At 47.0% G+C, this 19,539-nt stretch overlaps 1 protein-coding gene across 1 annotated transcript in view; it reads right to left on the bottom strand.

Moving 5' to 3' along the window:
• Nucleotides 1-19,539, bottom strand: part of TBXAS1 (thromboxane A synthase 1) — a 169,833-nt gene that overhangs the window by 41,146 nt on the left and 109,148 nt on the right. The window contains exons 8-9 of the mRNA XM_069588550.1: nt 18,131-18,261; nt 12,649-12,963 (exon numbers count right to left, since the gene is read on the bottom strand). Of these exons, the coding sequence (XP_069444651.1) occupies nt 12,649-12,963; nt 18,131-18,261 (446 nt within the window). The remainder of the gene's footprint in view (nt 1-12,648; nt 12,964-18,130; nt 18,262-19,539) is intronic.

Genomic DNA, 19,539 nt, shown 5'->3' with positions numbered 1-19,539 from the left:
TGATCCCCGGGTCGGTAAGATCCCCTGGAGAAGAAAATGGCAACCCACTCCATTATCCTGCCAGGATAATCCCATGGACAGAGGAGCCTGGTGGGCTGCAGTCCATGGGGTCACAAAGAGTCAGATACAACTAAGCAAGCACTCACACATGAACATACATTCATTCATCAACACTTATTTGCCACAAGCCTCCTGCATGCCAGGCACTGTGGGAGTGCCTGGGATACACCAGCATGCCAAGTAGAGCCCCTGCTATCATGGGAATAAAATCCTGGTGGGGACTTGATTACAGCACCCCTCCCAGGAGCAGTGGCATTTAATAAGGGATAAGCATTGAGACAAAGGAAGCACCTCCTAATGGCAGAATGTGATGCCCAGTGATGGGTGGATCAAGAAAGCCTTTACATTTGCCCAGGATGTCACCGTTCTGAGGTTCCTGCTCCACCAGTGGCCAATAGAGTTCACTGAAGTGTGTTTTTTTTTTAAGTGAGTGTTTATTTATCATTTCAGAATCTAATTGTTGGGAATAAAACACAGACTTTTGATGTCTTAAAAGCCCATAATGTGAGCAGTAGTTAAATAAATGAGCCGTGCAGTTGAGAACCCAGTTCAGTGCCAAGTGGACCCGCCAAACACTGAGCTTCACCTGTGGCGTTCACCTTCCCAAGTTTATTTTTAAATTCTTGCTTTTCTGGATTGATGTGAACCAACACCACTGGCTTATTTGCTTTGCAAAGCCTGGCCCCTCTAGAGGCCCAGATATTGAATATAAAATACTCTGAGTCGCCACATGAAAGACACCAAAATCTGTGCTGATTGGTGTGGCCCATTCCCAGGGGGAGCATCTCTTTGCAGGTCACCTCTCCTCTGCCGAGACGGAACTGCTCTGCAGGGACTCAGGGGAGGTGGGAGTCGGAGCATTAACTGCTGAAAATTCACCACACTTCACTGTGCTGTCATGTCACACTTGGCCAGGCGGCCCAGAAAACACACTTGCCAGGCCTTCCGGCTCTCAGTCAGCCTTCCACTTGCCCACCCACAGTGCATGCACGCAGGACATCGCCATGTGGTTACAGGCTTCTGGGATGGCCAGAGGCTCCCAAGTGGGCAGTGGGTCACGGGGTAGAGTGGGAAAGCTTCTGTATCTCTCTGGATCTCGGGAAGAGAGCCAGAACAAGACTCAGGGAAAGAGAGAGAGCGAGAAGGCTAAAAGGTGCTGTAGACATTGAAGAGAGGAGAGGAAACAGAGAAGTGGGGTAGATGAGAAGGGACTGGAAAGAGAGGAAGAGGCCAAGGAGCCGCCCAGATCTCTGAGTTCTGGATGGCACAAGTCCTGGGGATGTGGCTGCCATTGCTGAGGTCCCTGGGGGCAGTTTAAAGCCAGGGCAGGTCAGTTTCCCCACAGGTCGCTTTGGCCATCAGATGGTAAAGACACATGCTGTGTCTTTGGACATCTTCAGTCAGTGCAGAAGCATTTGAGCCCTGGGTGGTGCGTGTATCTGAGAACTTGAAAACTGGGGCCTCTGTCCCCCCGATCCAGGTTGGCTATTCACCTTGCTTTGGGGATTCTTGAGCTGTCTAACGATGGGCACAGAGATGCCTCCTATCCTGTCTTCCTTTTTCCTTCCGAGAGTTGGTGCTTTGGAAGCAGTAGCCACAAACCCTAATTAAGATGGAGATCCAGGCACACACCTGGGAGACTGTCAAGACTTTTCTGCTCTGATATTAGTTGTTGGGATGCCAGGGGAGGGTGAGAGAGTCTGCTTCTCTGGGTCAGACACTTCCAGAGAGAAGGACAGGAAGTGGGCAAGTTGGACATATCCCAGGGTCCCCCACTGCAGCTCCTGCTCCTGCAGTGAAAACAGTATAGCCCCCTGGCGAGAGAGCATCAAGGACATTCTCTTCGACCAAGATCCTTTGCCATGGCCTCTCAATTGGCACCCAGAGCTGCCGTATACACCAAGGGCTGGTAAGGGGTGTTTGTGGTTTAGATGGTGCCTGCCCAAAAAGTGCAGCTGCTGTGGGGGTGCTTACTGGATGCGACAGGTCCCCAGTCTATATGTGCATCCAGAGAGAAGGCTCTGGTTGCCACCTTCATCTGCCTTGAAAACAACTTTAAATCAACTCAAAACCTAACCCCACCTCCAAAATACCCCCTGGAGGAAATTAAGAGTTGACCCTTCAACAACACGGGTTTGATCTGAGCAGGTCCACTTATAAGCAGATTTTTTCCTAATAAATATTTTGGGAAAAAATTTTTGGAGATTTGTGACAATTTGAAAAAACTCAAAACCGCACAGCCTAGTAATATTGAAAAAATTAAGAAAAAGGTATGTCACACATGCATGAAATATATGTAGATACTGGGACTTCCCTGGCAGTCTAGTAGTTAAGCCTCTGTGCTTCCAACACAGCGGGTACGGGTTTGATTCCTGGTCAGGGAACTAAGATCCCACATGATACATGGCACTGCCCCCCCAAAAATATATATAGATAGTAGATGGATAGATACTAGTCTATTCTCCCATAGCCATAAGGGTGATATTTAATATAAAACCTTTTCTTGCTGTTTTGTAACTTTGCTTTCGAAGAATTACATTATCTGTAGTATGCTTCTCCCATAACCGAAGACACTGTATCAGCCTAGCATCACAGGTCAGTGGTTTTTCAAAAAATGTAACAATGTTTCCAATACTGTATTATGAATATGACTGTAATACTATATATCAAAAAAACTTTACAATGATTAGTACACAGGTTAGGCTGCTGTGAAGCAGAGACATTACATTGCCAACAAAGGTCCGTCTAGTCAAAGCTATGGTTTTTCCAGTAGTCATGTATGGATGTGAGTTGGACCATAAAGCTGAGCACCAAAGAACTGACCCTTTTGAACTGTGGTGTTAGAAAAGATTCTTGAGAGTCCTTTGGACTGCAAGGAGATCAAACTAGTCAATCCTAAAGGAAATCAATTCTGACTATTCATTGGAAGGACTGAGGCTGAAGCTGAAACTCCAATACTTTGGCCACCTGATGTGAAGAGCTGACTCATTTGAAAAGACCCTGATGCTGGGAAAGATTGAGGGCAGGAAGAGAAGGGGACGACAGAGGATGAGATGGTTGGATGGCATCACTGACTTGATGGACATGAGTTTGAGCAGGCTCTGGGAGTTGGTAATGGACAGGAAGGCCTGGTGTGCCACAGTCCATAGTGTCACAGCATTGGACACAACTGAGCCACTGAACTGAACTGTGAAGCCATCATATTGATTATGGTAGGCTACCACACAGCAAGCATATTGCCACTTCATTATTAATGCATGAATCATTATACCTGTAAATAAATTTGAATTTCTTTTCCTATAGGTACAGTGTTAGCAGTACCTATAACATCTACAGTGTTTTGTATCATATAAGACAGTATTGATGTAGGTATTGACAGATGATTCATCTTGTAAACAGATGAAGTAAACTTGCAGTATTGATAAATACAGGACAGTATTATTAAATTTTTTAAGAATCTTATGAAAATAATTAGAAATCTAATGATTTTCTTAACATTTTCTTTTCTCTAAATTACTGTAAGAACATAGTGTACAACCTAACATACAAAATATATGTTAATTGACTGCTTATGTTATCAGTAAGGCTTCCAGTCAACAGGAGGCTCTTAGTAGTTAAATTTGAGGCAGCGGAATTCAAAAGTTCTACTCAGATTTTTGACTGTGCAGGGTGTTGGCAACTCCAACCCCCTCATTGTTCAAGGGTCAACTGTATTTAAAGAACTGAGATGATTTTAGGATTATGGATGAAAGTGAAAGTCACTCAGTTGTGTCCGACTCTTTGCATCCCCGTGGACTATAGAGTCCATGGAATTTTTCAGACCAGAATACTGGAGTGGGTAGCCTTTCCCTGCTCCAGGGGATCTTCCCAACCCAGGGGTTGAACCCAGGTCTCCCACATTTCAGGCAGATCCTTTGCCAGCTGAGCCACCGGGATTGTGGGTAATACGCTACTAAAGACACATCCAGGACTGAGCAATTCCTGCATCACTTTATCCCTCACTCAGTCAAGTGAGAGTGGCGCCATTGTTGTTGGGGAATTTTGAATCTGTTTTACTTTATGAACAAAAGGTTAATCATTGGCAGAACATCAGTACTTTAACTATCATTAGGAATAAATGAATTTATTTATTTACTTATTCTTTACTGACTGAAACTGGTGGTTCAGTAAAGAACCTGCCTGCCAATGCAGGAGACTCAAGAGGTGAGGGTTCGATCCCTGGGTTGGGAAGATCCCTGGAGGAGGAAATGGCAAGCCACTCCAGTATTCTTGCCTGGAGAACCCCATGGAGCCTGGTGGGCTACAGTCCATGGGGTTGCAAGAGTCAGACATGACTTAGCGACTAAACCACCAAAGGGAATAAATATTTGCTATGTGCATCACAACAGAGGGAGAGAAGCCTTTAGGGTTTAAAACCTGGCTGCACAGAGTGTGGGCCATGAACTGCCAGCATTGGCATCACCTGGGAACTTGTTGGAAATGCAGAGTCTCAGGCCCCACCCCAGACCTACTGTACAGGAACCTGCAGTTTAGCAAGAGCCCCTGGGGATTCTGATGTATATTATACTCTGAGACTCTGAGGCTGGTACCACAATCTACTGCCGCTACCCTCAGCCTGCTGAAGTCCCAGTTCTCATCTGTTTCATAGTGTGACTTTGGGGCATAAGCTATTCTTTGTTCATGTCTTTTCCTCTGTACCCTGTTGCTTTGCGTTCTGTTGTACTATTGTGGGATGTGTCGGAAAGGGAAGCTTACAGAAGAGACACTAAGCCCTGTGTGGCTGAGTAACTGAACTGTGGGGAACACCTCAGCTTACTCCCTCTGAAGTGTCCAACAGCAGGACCCCAGCAGATCTGGACAAAGGCGGGAAACCTTCTCAATGGGGAAAAACCCATTTCCAGTTTTTTACTTGAATCTTAAAGTCACCTGCTCCCTGTGAGGGCTTCCCAGGTGGCACAGCGGTAAAGAATCCACCTGCCAATGCAGAAGAGGCACGAGATGTGGGTTCAATCCCTGGTCGAGACGATCCCCGGGAGAAGGAAATGGCAACCCGTATTCTTGCCTAAAAAATTCCATGGACAGAGGAGCCTAGTGGGCTATAGTCCATGGGGTCGCACAGAGTCAGACACAGCTGAGTGACTGAACACACACTCCCTATGAAAAGAATCCTGAGTGAAATACAAACTGGGAGACTTTTTTCCCATAGTAAGAATTTGTGTTAAGATAGTCACATTTTTTCCCACCCAATCCTACCCACTGTGACAAAGGACAGGTGGCTGGAGTGAAATGACTCTGTGTGTGTGTGTGTGTGTGTGTGTGTGTGTGTGTGTAGCCACAGAATATGCTCTTTTTCCTTTGAGATCCTCTGGCTACTTCAAGGAACAAATCTTCAGCCTTGCTCATATTAGCAGTATGAGCTAATCAGCTGAAATACCCAGCAGGAAATGCTCTTTTATCCTTAAAAGAAAAAGAAAGAGTAAGTTGTATTTTGATTAGGTATTTATAATGGTTACAAAGCAGCTCCTCAAGAGAAGTTAAGAATTTGGCCTTCCTTCTAAGGCATAACTGTGCTCAAATTATCCTAAAGAGAGGCTGTATATCAATCTAGTCCAATTTGTGATAAATTTACAACTAGGTTCTTCACAGCAGATTTATAACAACAATTAAACAGAAGGAAAATGGGTCATAAATTTTGGCTGGCACGGTCCGGCACCAACAAGAAGAGAAGAGAATGGTTTAGCCAGATCAAAAGTCAATAATTTCAACATAAAGTGCTAAAGCTATAGCAAAAACAATTTATATGGAAAGAAGCTTTTTTTCCCCTCCTCTCATCCCTGTCAAAATTAGATATTGGAGAACACAATGAAGCATCCACAGGACAGAGGTCTTATTAAATAATTGGCGTGTTTTCTCAATTTTATGAGTGGGCCAAATGGTACAAATTTTTCCTTGCTCCTCCACTACTGAATTTAATGAAGGTACCTCCCCTTTAAGATGAATAAGGAAACACATGGGGAAAGCAAGAGTTCTCCAAGAGACTGGTGAATTAAGAAAGAAGGTTTTGTGAAAGGAGGGGAAGCCAAACACACAATTCCAATGTCAGATGATTTCGGAGAAAACATACATGTTCTAAAAAGAAGTAGCCCTAGGCATGCATTAGAGAATGGCTTCCCAGGTGGCTCAGTGGTAGAGAATCCACCTGCTAATGCAGGAAATGCAGAAGACGGGAGTTCAATCCATGGGTCAGGAAGATCCCCTAGAATAGGAAATGGCAATCCATTCCATATTCTTGTCTGGGAAATCCCATGAACAGAGGAGCCTGGCGAGCTACAATCCACGGGGTCCCAAAGAGTCAGACATGACGGAGCCACTGAGTACACACATAGCTGTTTGACATCTGGAACAGAGATCTCTGCCCTGAAAAGAGAGAAGTAATCAAGGCCACTTGAATCAAAAAGGATGGTGAGAGGTGAGGTATTACCAGACTAAATAAGTGGGTTTAAAACATGTATTAAGATAATCTTCAATAGTGAAGGAAAACCTTGGAGTAGTCCTTTATCTGCCAGACATTCAATCTGTTCAAGGAGAGTCCCTGTATCAGTGACCTTGTCGCTGCTGCTGCTAAGTTGCTTCAGTCGTGTCCGACTCTGTGCGACCCCATGGACTGCAGCCCACCAGGCTCCTCCGTCCATGGGATTTTCCAGGCAAGAGTACTGGAGTGGGGTGCCATTGCCTTCTCCATCAGTGAGCTTACCAAGGACAATTTCCCGTCTTCACTGGGAAAGGATGCTACAAGGCCAACTGCCAACCTGGGTGTCATTCTAATCAATAAAGAAGCATTGGCTGGCTTTGTGGACATCACCAGACACTTGGTATGAAGTGGTCACATCATTTGCTAGGAGTACACACTATTTAGTAATGCAAAAGAGCTGCAGTACTGAGCACTGTTGGACTTGTACCTTCAAGTCTGGAAAACTAGTTTTTAGAACCTCAGCGCAAAGGTGAGTGATTGCAGAATACGTAATTTGAAAGGAGGAGCTTCATCCGGAAACCATGGATTCTAGGTACAGGGATGGACACTGTTTTCTGGCACCCAGCAGCCATTCACCCCACTCTAGTAAGTGTGAGGCAGGAGCCCCTCCCCTGTCAGGGAACTGTGGGTTCCCTGTAGCGGGCATTTGGGGACTGACTCCATTTGAGTCCTCGTCCAGGGACCAGGAGAGTGACCCAGGTCTGAGCCAATCAAAGCGTTGTATTTCCCTGAACCCAGGTGATTGGCTGAGAGGTGCACGCATGACCCAATCAACTCTGTCAGTGAGATGCCGCGAGACTTTCACTGAGATCCCCAGGAAAGAGACTCTTCACGCTGGAGCTGAGTGGGCTCTCCCACTGTCCCTATCCTCAGCCCATAGAAAGATGAGAGGGATTTAAGGAAGACTTGTCAGAGCAAGGATTCTTCAGCCTAGAGAAGAGTTCTCCTGTCCTGAGTTAAACGGCAGCAGGGCGAAGGGGGGGTCCAAAAGAGCCGTACCTAGAGAGTGGGGCAGCCGCCTGAGTCTGGCTATGGTTCTCCAGGGAGCCACCTGCCCATGCAGCACGGTTGTTCATTTTCTGTTTATTTGAGCAAAGGCTAAGTAACGGGAGAGAGACGTCAGGGCTCAGAGAGGAGACAGCAGAAGGAGCAGCCCCTGTTGCTACAGCCAAGGTGTGTGACCACTCAGATTCTGTGCGAGGTATCATGGGTCAGCTGGAGCCATCTTGCCAGCGCTAAGAGGGTTGGCTGCCACCAGGAGACCCCAGCACCCAGAAGCTGTGAGGCAGGAGCCCCTCTTCTGTCAGGGAGCTGTGGGGAAGGGGTGGCTTCAGGAGACAGCCTGTTTCCACTCCATACCAGAGGGCAACACAGGGGAAGGGCTGAGAGACGACCCCTTTAGACAGGATTTGGGGATCTGTTAGAAGCCCACCCCTGAGGGGAGATGGAGGTCCAGGAATCAGAGGGAGCAGAGGAAAGAGGGTGAAAGAACAGACCAAGTACCCTCCCCTAGACAGCTTTCTCAGACCACAGGTCATCCTGAGCTAAGGGCATTGAATTGAGTCTGAGACTGCAGTTGTAAACTGGACCAGACTGTTTTGAACTATTTAGTGCCAAAGGGAATTGAAACCTTTGCAATCTGTCCAAGATATCATCTAGGAGAGGGAAGGCGATTCATCAGAGCATTCTTAAAAGAAATAATTGGGGGGGGGAAGCACCAAAGGATTCCATGTTTGTATTAATACTTCACTTAGTTCAGGCTATTGAACAAACTGGTTACACAGCTGTCTTGAGACCATTAGGGGAGCTCTTGTGTGAGAATGGCATATGCCCAGCATGACTGGAGCTGAGAGGGGGAGAGAGGACAAGCTGGGTCTCAGTGACAGAGTTTGAGCCCCCGTGTCAAGCCATACCTGAAGGTAGATTTACACTACAGTTTTTAGTTATATGGGTAAATGAACATCCTGAGCCAACCTGGGTTGAATTCTCTGTCACTGTCAGCAGAAAGAATCCTGATACAGTGCACATAGGCTTTTTCATGGGAAGAAAACTTAGCTTTCATTGGATTCTCATAGGGCATTGCTAAAAAATGGTAGGCTCAGGGAAGAGAAACTCAAAAGCTCAAATCTAATGATCTCATTGACAAATACAAGAGAAGACCATCTAATAAGATGCATGGGGGTCTCAGGTATATTATGGAAGAACTAGGTCAGAACATTCTTGGGTGCAATGTCTGGAGCCTGACTCTGGCATTAACTGGCACTCAAAAAATATTTGTTGAATGGAAACCAGCAGGAAAATTATCACAAGTCATACTTTACATGCAAATTTTCAGGAATATTTTCAGGAAAATATCTAATGTGTGAACAGCTAATCTGCATTTCCATGTTCTGACAGATGGCCCATATTAACAGAACTCTGATTATAGAAAAAAAAAAGAGAGAACCTGAAAATATTTATTGCACGTATACCATGTGCAAGGCTATACAACTATTAACACTATTGTGACTGCCAAATTTATTTAATTTATAGACCAGTTCTATATAGCCCCATTTTTCAGAGACAGTCCCAGCTGTTACCTGGAGAGAGAAAATGACCTTGGAGCCTGCGCAGCTGGGCCAGGGCATGGGCTACAAAGGCTGTATTCTCAAGGTTGAAACAAGGACTGTCTGCATGAAAATCACCTGGGATGTGTATTTAAAATGGGAGTTCGTTGGCCTTGGCCCAGGCTTATGAAAGGAGAATCTCTGTGTAAAGGGCCCTGGACTCTATATCTTAACGGACTTCCTAGATGGTTTTATGTACGCTAAAGTTTGAGAAACTTTACCGCCTAAAATCTGTTTATTTGATTGGCAACATTCAGGGGACACAGGAGATACAGGTTCTGTCCCTGGGTGGGGAAGTTCCCCTGGAGAAGGAAATGGCAAACCACTCCACTATTCTTGCCTGGAAAATTTCATGGACAGAGGAACCTGGTGGGCTACAGTCCGTGCAGGTCACAAAGAGTTGGACATAACTGAGCGTGAATGCACATGCATGCGTGTACACACACACACACACACACACACACGTTTTGCACAGCCCATAAGAGGTAGTTCTCTGAGGAAAGAAGCTCCCATCCTAGGCTAGAGGGATTTGAAGGAGCGCAGGGTAAAGTGAGATAGTTCGCCCTCCTCAAGGTCAAGGTCAGTTTAGGCCACCTCAGAGTTAAGGCATTGTGTGTCTAAGGCCTCTGAATGCAGGTCTGTGTCTGCTTTCAGACCTGCATTCAGGCCTGTATCCTCCTGATGGATGAACATAACAAGATGGAATTACAGAGTAGCTGGTGTTCCCTTCCCTAGAGCCCCAAGCTCTCTGTATGACATCACTCATTCTAGACTCGATCAAGTGCTGCCTTCTGTTGCCCTGGAGAATTTCACTTGGAAGGAGGTGCTGTTGTAATAGACATAGACTATTGTTTTAATTGGCAATTAAATTCCCTGAAGGTGAGTCATGACTTCTGCCTCTCAGAGCTGTTGCCCCCTCTCCAAACCACCACCACGTCCACTACATGGCTGACCACTCTCCAGATGCTTGAAAGTCTTTAGTTTGACCTGCCTTCTGGTTTATTTGAGACCAGGGGGCCGAATTCCCTCTCTTGCCTTGACCACCTCCTGGAGTAACTGCTGGAATGTCTGCTCCCAAGTTCTTAGTAATAGGACTTGACTACAGTTGACTCTGAGGGTAGGATGGATTGGCTTAAGCCCACCCATGCCCCTGTTCTCTTGGCCACAGTAGTCTGTTCAAGAATGGGCAGTGACCTAAGCATTCTGACCAGGGTGAACCTAATGACTCTTGCTGAGAATCTGGGGTCACAGACTCTTCTCCTTTGGTTATGAGTGGAAGCCTGTCTCCCAGATGTTCTCAGCAAGTGGCCTGGGGTTTCAAGAGAAGGGAACACCTGAGAATGGGACCAATATGAAAAGAGCTCAGCCAAGAAGTGGGGAGAAACTAGGACCGGAGCCCGTCTTTGAGCCGAGGTAAAGGTTTGTTTGAAGCCACATCTATTACTGGACTTCCCTGTGGCTCAGCGAAAAAGAGTCTGCCTGTCAATACAGGAAAAGCAGGGTTGATCCCTGGGCCAGGAAGATCCCCTGGAGAAGGAAATGGCAACCCACTTCAATATTCCTGCCTGGAAAATCCCATGCACCGAGGAGTCTGGCAGGCTATAGTCCATGGGGTCACAAAGAGTCGGATATAACTTAGTGACTAAACAACAACATCTATTCCTAAGCTGCTCAATTATCTGTATTCATAAGCATCTCCCTCCTATTTTTTTTTTGTCCTTAAGTCAGTTTGGGTTGGGGTTTTGTTACCTGCCCCTAACAGCATCCTAATATACCTTCAGCTCCCCATTTTTCTCTTGCAGTAATGTACCCCAACTATCTTTGTTCCTTCCTCCATCCCCGTCTCAACTGAAAACAAAAACACAACTACGTATGAAATAGGATGAGATGGGAGGAGGTGGTAGGATTATTTGAATTCATGACTTGTTGAGACTCCCTGCCCAAAGAATATTGATTAATAGATCAATGTCAACCTGGAGGGAAGACTTGTCCTGTTCAACACTTTAATCAATGACTTGGATGAAATAGGAGACATGCTGAGCAAGTCTCAGATGACACAAAGCTGGAGGAATTATAATATGACAGATGTCAGAATCAAGATTCAAAATTATTTTGACTGACTTGAGCAGTAATAAGGATAAATATAAACTCTTGCATCTAGGCTCAGAAAATCAATAGTCCAAGCAATGGATTGGGGAAACCTGGCTTGCTGCTGCTGCTGCTAAGTCACTTCAGTCGTGTCCGACTCTGTGCAACCCCATAGATGGCAGCCCACCAGGCTCCCCCATCCCTGGGATTCTCCAGGCAAGAAAACTGGAGTGGGTTGCCATTTCCTTCTCTACTGCATGAAAGGAAAAGTGAAAGTGACTTCACTTAGTTGTGTCCAACTCTTAGCAACCCCATGGACTGTAGCCTCTGTCCATGGGATTTTTCTAGGCAAGCGTACTAGAGTGGGCTGCCATTGCCTTCTCCAGGGGAAACCTGGCTTGGCAGATGTCAAAACATTACAGGACATTAAGTTGACCAGAAGCTCTCAATGAGCCAGAAGTTAAGGCAACTAGTAACATAGTTAACGCAGTTTTCAAAAGAAAAGCTAACCTTGCATCAAAAAACCCAAACTTTTTGGCCAACCCAATACTTTCCCCGGTGGAATAAGGAAGTAGAATTTCCTGGGAATCAGTTTTCAACTCAATATATGAAAAAAAAAATTCTGACAGTTATTATAATGGAACAGCTCTCCTCCCAACATTGTGAATGTAATAGTCCTTACATCATCAGAATGTATTAGAAAGGATTCTATTATGGTGGTCTTCCTTTGAAAGCACAGATTTTTAAAATTACTTTCTTTAACAGCTCATAAGTTAAAGCAATGTACACATAAGCATCCAGGAAAAAATGATGTGAAAAAGTAGCCAAGCTCTGCGCCCTAAAGTTTGCTTCTGGTCTAGCAATGAGGAGCCCCATCTAGAAGGCATATCTAGAATCCAGCCCTGTTTCAGTCGCTCCATTCCCAGACCCCTTCCCTAGCACTCTCCCCATCTCCACGCCTGTGCTGACTTGGCCTATCCTTGGCCTGCTTCTGTCTTCCACTTGGCTCCATTTTCTGGCTGACTCCCACCTTCCTGAGCATGGAGAATCTGCAGACAGAGTGTTGGGAAACCAGGTCTCCTTCCCTTTCCCTTACCTTTGACCTCTGACTGCCTGGGGTTCTGCATTTTCCCTGAGCCAGGCTTGGTTCATGGACTCTCCCAGGCAGTGAAGGCATGCGACAATTCTTTTTTCTTTTTCCTCCGTGTTGTTCTGAGTACTCCGTTTTGCTTGTTAACCCAGAGAGATGGAGAAGTTGGGCCACGGCACGCTTATACACTTAGAATGTGATTTTGGCAAGATGGTTATCAAAAATAAGTTTCACTTTGATGAACACAAAGCCACACAGATGACTGTACTCACATGTTTCTTGCTGAAACGGTCCACCTCTTCCAGAAGCTTCTCTTGGCACTCAGGGTTGGTGGCCAGGAGGTAGGTGGCGAAAGAGAGAGTGTTGGTGACAATCTCGTAGCCAGCAATGAGGAAGATGAAGGCCTGGCCCACCACCTCATCCACACTCAAAGGCTTGGACAGGGGTCTGGGTGGGTGTCGCCGGGAAGCGTTTGCTGGGCATTTGGTGGCAGAAAAGACCTGACGGACGATGTCAAAGTTCTCCATGCCCACGGTGGCGGCAGAATGGCGCACATCCTGGACCATTTGGAGGAAATCTCTCCTCCTCTAAGGGAGGAAAGAAGAAAACACACATTTGGGCCTTAGAGTCACACAAGAGAGCACTCTCACAGCACAGAAGAAGACGAGCACACGCAGCTTTCAGAGAGTCAATAGGAACAAGGATTTTCTTTGCGGGATTGTCTGAGATGCGGGGAGCCTGGGACCACCCCCTCCCACTGTTGCTCATTATAGCACTGAGTGCAGCCATCAGCGGGCTGTGTTGCTGCCGGTACAGCATGAGGCTGTTCTTGCTGGGCTGATTCAGGAAGCTGTTAAGCCACTTTGGTAAGCAAAGAGAGCAAGTTGCTGAACACTGTGTATGGCAGAACCTCATGTCTGTAAGAATGGCACTTGGACAATGTCTGTGATTACATGTGTCCACATGTAGAAAATGTTTAGCAACATCCTAGCCAGCAGTTCCCTGGTGGCTCAGACAGTAAAGCGTCTGCCTACAATGTGGGAAACCCAGGTTCAATCCCTGGGTTGGGAAGATCTCCTGCAGAAGGAAATGGCAACCCACTCCAGTACTCTTGCCTGGAAAATCTCATGGACAGAGGAACCTGGTAGGCTACAGTCCATGGGGTCACAAAGAGTCAGACATGACTGAGCAACTTCATTCACTCACTCACCCGGCAGTTCATGGTGAGCTGAAGGAGCTGGGAAAACCAGGGAGATTTTTATTATTTTCCTTCATCTGTGTTTGTATCGTTGGTTGGTTGGTTTTTCTGATAATAAAGCAATTCAAGCATCGTAAAGAATTAAATTAGGGACTTCCCTGGTGGTCCAGGGGCTAAGACTCTGTGCTCCCAGTGCAGGAGGCCTGGATTCAATCCCTGGTCAAGGAACTAGGTCCCACATGATGTGACTAAGAGTTTGCATACCACGACTAAGGATCCTGCCTGCCCTGGTGCAGCCAAATAAATAAATATTTAAAATATAAATCAAAGTAAGTGCTCCATTGTTCACATCCCACCCTCCAGGGTGGACTTCCGTGTCTAGTTTTGTCACAGCAGGGAGTTCACAGGACCTGGGGGCGGGGAGGGAACTCATATGAAGAAGCCTGCCTTCCAAGTCTCCAGCCTGCATTTTGCTCGTCCTCCTCAGGTTGGGTTCCTTCTATCCTCAATAATCTCCTGCCCCACTTAAGTTAGAGCTTTCTTACCATTTCCCTCTCCTTCCTTATCAGTACTTTGCAGATCCTCTCTATTTACACTACCCCATTTACACGTGTAACAATGGAGTGTTTATGTATTACTTTAGCTCTGACATTGCTGGTAGCTCAGCTGGTAAAGAATCTGCCTGCAATGCAGAAGACCTGGGTTCCATCCCTGGGTTGGTAACATCCCCTGGAGAAGGGAATGGCTATCCACTCTGGTATTCTGGCCTGGAGAATTCAGTCCATGGGGTCTCAAAGAGTCAGACACAACTGAGCGACTTTCACTTTAACGCTGACAAAGTGTGTCCCTGACACCTCTCATCTTTGAACAGCTCTTGGATGTGATGAAGGACCACTGATGGGTTACTCTGTTCTGAAGTCTATGGGACTCAACACCAAAAGGGCGAGTATTAGAACCACCAAGAGGAAAAATGATCATTTCAAAGTTCTTGACTTGTTGCATCATTTTCTCAGTCCTTTGGCTTCTGGATTACTATCAAATCCGTAATCTATGTCACACACATTAGCATCTTTTAAGGAGGTTGTCTGAAGAAGGAAATGGCAACCCATGCCAGTATTCTCACCTGGGAAGTCCCATGAACAAAGGGGCCTGGTGAGCTACAGTCCATGGGGTCGCAAAGAGTCAGATACGACTTAGTGACTAAACAACAACAACAACAAAAGTGGTTGTCAGGTCACACAGGGTTGTCAGGTCACACAGGGTTGCTTGCATCTCCAGGGCAGGATCCTGTGCCCCACCCCCAACCCCACCCCATGCCTGTATTGGGTCAAGCACATGTTAGGTTTGCAATCAACAACTCCACAACTACTAATAAGCCTGCCTTGTCCTAAGTGTATTTTGAGGAAGGCTGTGTTGGATTTACTTGTAACTGCATGCTTTGGAGCAGGAATCTTGGATCATGAGACCCTTAGATCATGAGACCCTTAGATCATGAGACCCTTAGATCATGAGACCCTTGGGTCGTGACCCCCTTAAATCATGAGACCCTTGGGTCATGACACCCTTGCAGCTCTACTGGTTGGAAGGTGTCTTCTGCGGAGATTCTAGTGGGACTCACAGCTCAGCCTGTGGGCCACAAGAATCTTGAGACTCAGGGAGGCAAGGCCCCACATACTGCCAGCCTGCTTGCATAGGATTGGCTGAGAGGATGGCCCTTGCCCCCCTCTTTCCACCCTGGCCCTGCTCAATCTGCTTCCCAAACAGCATCCACAAGGGCTGACTTTCCCCAGCTTCCTTCCTGTTGCCTGGGCAACATCTGAGACTCTAACTCTGGTCCCAGGGCTGGGCACAATGGCTTGAATGGGAGGTGAACTCTCTCGGATTCCAGATGCCATTCGGCGACCCCAGAGCATCCCAGGCTCTCTCTTGACCTGCCCATTTGAAACTCCTCAGATGCTAATGGTTGCAGTCCCCGAGGCTTGCTTGTGGCTTTGCTGGAGTCACATGAGGACAATGGTGGAAGGGAGGGCGAAGCCACATCCACCTCATTGGATCTACCCTGGGGCAGAGCTGCAGCTGGCATCCTTTCCCCTCATCCTGGCTCAGCCAGGCTGCTTCAGGGCTGCTGAGCCTTATAGAAATCTGTCTTAACCTCCAACCCCAGAGGCCAGAGGAAAGGGCGACTCTCTGGGGCCTGTGCACTGGAGAGGAGCATTAGTGTTGATGGGTTCCTTTTATTTGCACTGTATCACAGAGGCTATTTGAACACTGCCCATTTAGGCCTGCAACAGTGCTGGTTTATGGTTATATCCAAGAAAAATACGAACCCTGATAGATGTAGGTGTCTAATCCACCCATTGGCGAGAGCTTAGAAAAATATTTACCTTTTAACATCTGTGCTGCATTTTCCACTGCGCAAACACACATCTGCTTGATGGAATGTCTATGGAGTTTAGATGGGTTTAAAGCAAGTTTTCTTAGTAACCATATAGCTCTGTCTTGACATGGGCAGTCCTGGATTCATGGTTGGGAGGTTTTTCTCAGATCAACTCGTTGTTTGAAACAAATAGCTCTTGAGTTTAAAAAAGGAAAAGCTTGAGGCAATCTTAGTAATTGGATCTTTAATAACCCTTCACCTCTTAGCAAGCTATTTGGTGCAAACAGTCTGAGAATTTTCAGCCTGATTCCTCCACCAGTGGGTTTCAGGCTGGGGGTAGAAAGGGTGAGTGGCAAACCTCATGCGCATGAAGGAAGGCTTTCACAGTAGTATTAAGGTTTGAAAACGGGACTTTCCTCATCCCTCCTTCCCCAGGCTCACCCTGGAGGAGCATGGACCTGGATAAGAATGTTCTGTCCTTTCAGATGGCAGAGCTGGGCCAAGGACACCAGGAACTGATTCTTCTCACACCTCGAAGGGTGGCAGGTTGAGTTCCCAGTGGTATGGGCCAAAGGGCAAGCTTGTCTGCACCTTCCCCCACCTTCTGGACAAGGACACCTTTGCTTCACAGTGTCCAGAATGTGAAGCTGGGCAGGTAGAGGCTACTCCTTGCGATTGGCCACTAACAGACTGCATCTGCCTTGATCTCATCGTCTGCCGTCACGGCGACACTGGACCACACATCTTCTCTTGGTAATCTCTCTGACCTCCCCAGTCTTTGAGAAAACACTTAAAAATTTTTTTTAATTTATTTATGTTTTAAAATGTTTGTTTATTTGGCTGTGTCAGGTCTTAGTTGCGGCTTAGTGGTCAGGTGGAATGTGGGCTCTTAGTTCCTCAAGCAGAATTCAAACTTGCATCCTTTGCGTTGGAAGGCAGATTCTTAACCAATGGACCGCTGGCGAAGGCCCTTGTTTGTTTCTTCTTATTTCTGGTTGTGCTGGGTCTTCGTTGCTGCGTGGGCTTTTCTCCAGTTATAGAGTGCAGGCTCACTACAGGAGTAGGGGTTACTCTCTAGTTGGGATAGGCAGGTATCCCATCGTGGTGCCTTCTCCTGTTGCAGAGCGCAGGCTCTAGGGCACAGGGGGTTCAGGAGTTGAGGCACTCGGGCTCAGTAATTGCAGCTCCCAGGCTTTGGAGCACAGGCTTGATAGTTGTGGTGCACCGGCTGAGCTGCGCCGTGGCATGCGGAATCTTCCCGAACCGGGGATCAAACCCACTTCCCCTGCATTAGCTGGCAGATTCTTTACCACCGAGCGCCTCAGGAAGCCCGGGCAAACACTTTTAAAGCTACATCTTATGCAAGCCAATTCAGGAAGAGACATTTCAGCCCTGTTTTCTCCTTTTCAGTCGTTTCCTTGACTAGAGTAAGGCCCATAAAGAATAGCATCATACGTGCACGAGCATATCCGATATTGAAACTAGTTTCCTTAACACTGAACATTCCTATTTCTATTCTCAGCCAAGTGCAATCAACAGATATTTACTTGATTCCTACTGTGTGCCAAGCGTAGGGCATATCCACAAAGGGGAAAGAAATTTCTAGTTCTCAGTGAAGCACGCGAGGGCCCTCAACCATGCGTTTTGCAGTAACACCCTCCATCCCTCTGCAGAGAGGGATTGTGGGATTGGTGACAGCTGCCTGATCTCCCCTCTCAAAACGATGCTGTTCATGCTGTAAAGCTCCATCTTGCTGTTTTTCAATATAAAGAATATACTGATGAAAAGCATATGTGGGCAGCTTTATCTAGAAAATTCTCTGGGGCGGCCATAACCTGTGCTGGGGGTGATGCTTGAAATAAGGCGGCCTGTGAGCTTGAGGGGAGGGCAGCTTTAATTCTACTCCCCTGGGTCAGAGGGTGGACAGATTGCTCTGGGCTGCTGCTCCTCGCCGTCCTTCCTGCCTGCTTTCACCTCTCTCTCCTTATTTGTTCCTCCTCAGCCTCCCTCCCCCGCCCCCTTCTCTCTCTTGGCTACCCCGGCAAGCTCTAAGCACTAGGCCACTGCTGTCCGCATGGCATGAGTGTGCGGGGCTGGGAGGGGAGGGAGAGAAAGCAGACAGCGATGCCAAATTAGCTTCTATTCCATTCCGACGCCGTGTCCTATTAAAATACATTACCTCTTCGGCTGCTTGCTGGTCCCGCAAGGCAATCACATTCCTAATGAGTTTGTTAAAAAAGCCATTCAGTTCATCTCGGTTCTTATTGGGCAAAATCCGGGCCAGTGGGACCATTATGGATGGAAATGATACTTGAAAGAGAAAAACAAAAGTGGCATTGAAAAGAGGGTGAGAATAAACCAGGGCTATTAGATGCCTGTTGCCAGGAAGCAAACCCTGGCCTTGAATTAGTCTTTTGAAGGCTTGTCTTCCCCCTCTGAATCGCCGCTGCTCAGAGTGGGATTCTACCTCTGGACTCGTCACCCTTCCTTGCATGAAGTAAGCGCTCGATAAACGTCTATACGATGGAAGTGGGGCTTCAATTGAGGGTCCACTTCCACCTGGCCCTCAAGCAGCCAGTCTCATGTTTATAAGTTAATTTCCCTAGTTCTAGATAGGAGGGTCCAAGATTTCTGTATTTCATCAGGAAAGAAGAGATTGCAGGCTATGTTTCAAGTCTTAGCAAGTGGTAGAAGCCAATCTCCTTTTTTAACTTTCTGGTCATTTGCATTTTTTGTTTTTTCCTTTGGATCATTTTCCCCAGAGCTGCCACTTATTCCCTCCTGGATGATAGCCTGGACTGTGGGGCCAAACCTGTCCCTGGGGAGTGCGGCTCAGTTCAGATTCTCAGCACTCACAGTGGGTCTCCTGTGCACAGGCACACACGGGAGCTGTGTGAGCTGGGGGAGAGGACCCTTCTGATCCATGCATGTCTCAGCAGGCTCTGCCCATTTTCAAGAGCAGGGGCCTGCACCAAAATGACACAGCAGGGAGGGAGAGCTTGGAGTGGCAGCCACCATGGGAAGTGGACCCACATGCCCTGCAGTGCACAGGATGCCCTGTGGTTGATGGCAAGGGGAACCAGTTCCCCTGGGGTGTAGAGGATGAGGGGTGACCCTCTGCGCTTTGACTGCCGTAGCGACAAGTGCTATACAGTGTCGGTGCGGAGCAGATGGAGGTGACAGGGGCTTCCACGGAAGCTGACTCGGAAATGAGAATGAAACTGACCAAGGAAGGAAATAGAATTTACCAGCCCAGCAGAATGGTTTGGAATTATGGCAATAATCAATAACCATAGTAACAACACTGCAGTGCTTCCATAAAAGCAAGAAGACACCGGAACTGGCCAGAGGGTAAACACTCACTTCTAAAATACAAATAAGATCAATGGACTGGTCTCCCCACCATTGGGTAATCTGCTAGTCACCCATCACATGGTTTCCAGTTCACTATGTGTTGGGCTTCAAGCAGAGTAGTGTTCTAAAGAGGGTTTTGCTGGAGGGGAGGCATATGTCCTAGAAAATGAAAGGTTTTAGGTTCCCATCTTGACTCAGCCTTTCCAGCCTCAGTTTTCTCATCTGTGAAGTGGG

The sequence above is a fragment of the Ovis canadensis genome, chromosome 4 (genome assembly GCF_042477335.2).
Source record: "Ovis canadensis isolate MfBH-ARS-UI-01 breed Bighorn chromosome 4, ARS-UI_OviCan_v2, whole genome shotgun sequence".
Lineage (NCBI taxonomy): Eukaryota > Metazoa > Chordata > Mammalia > Artiodactyla > Bovidae > Ovis > Ovis canadensis.
This window is presented reverse-complemented; position numbering and strand designations above follow the sequence as displayed.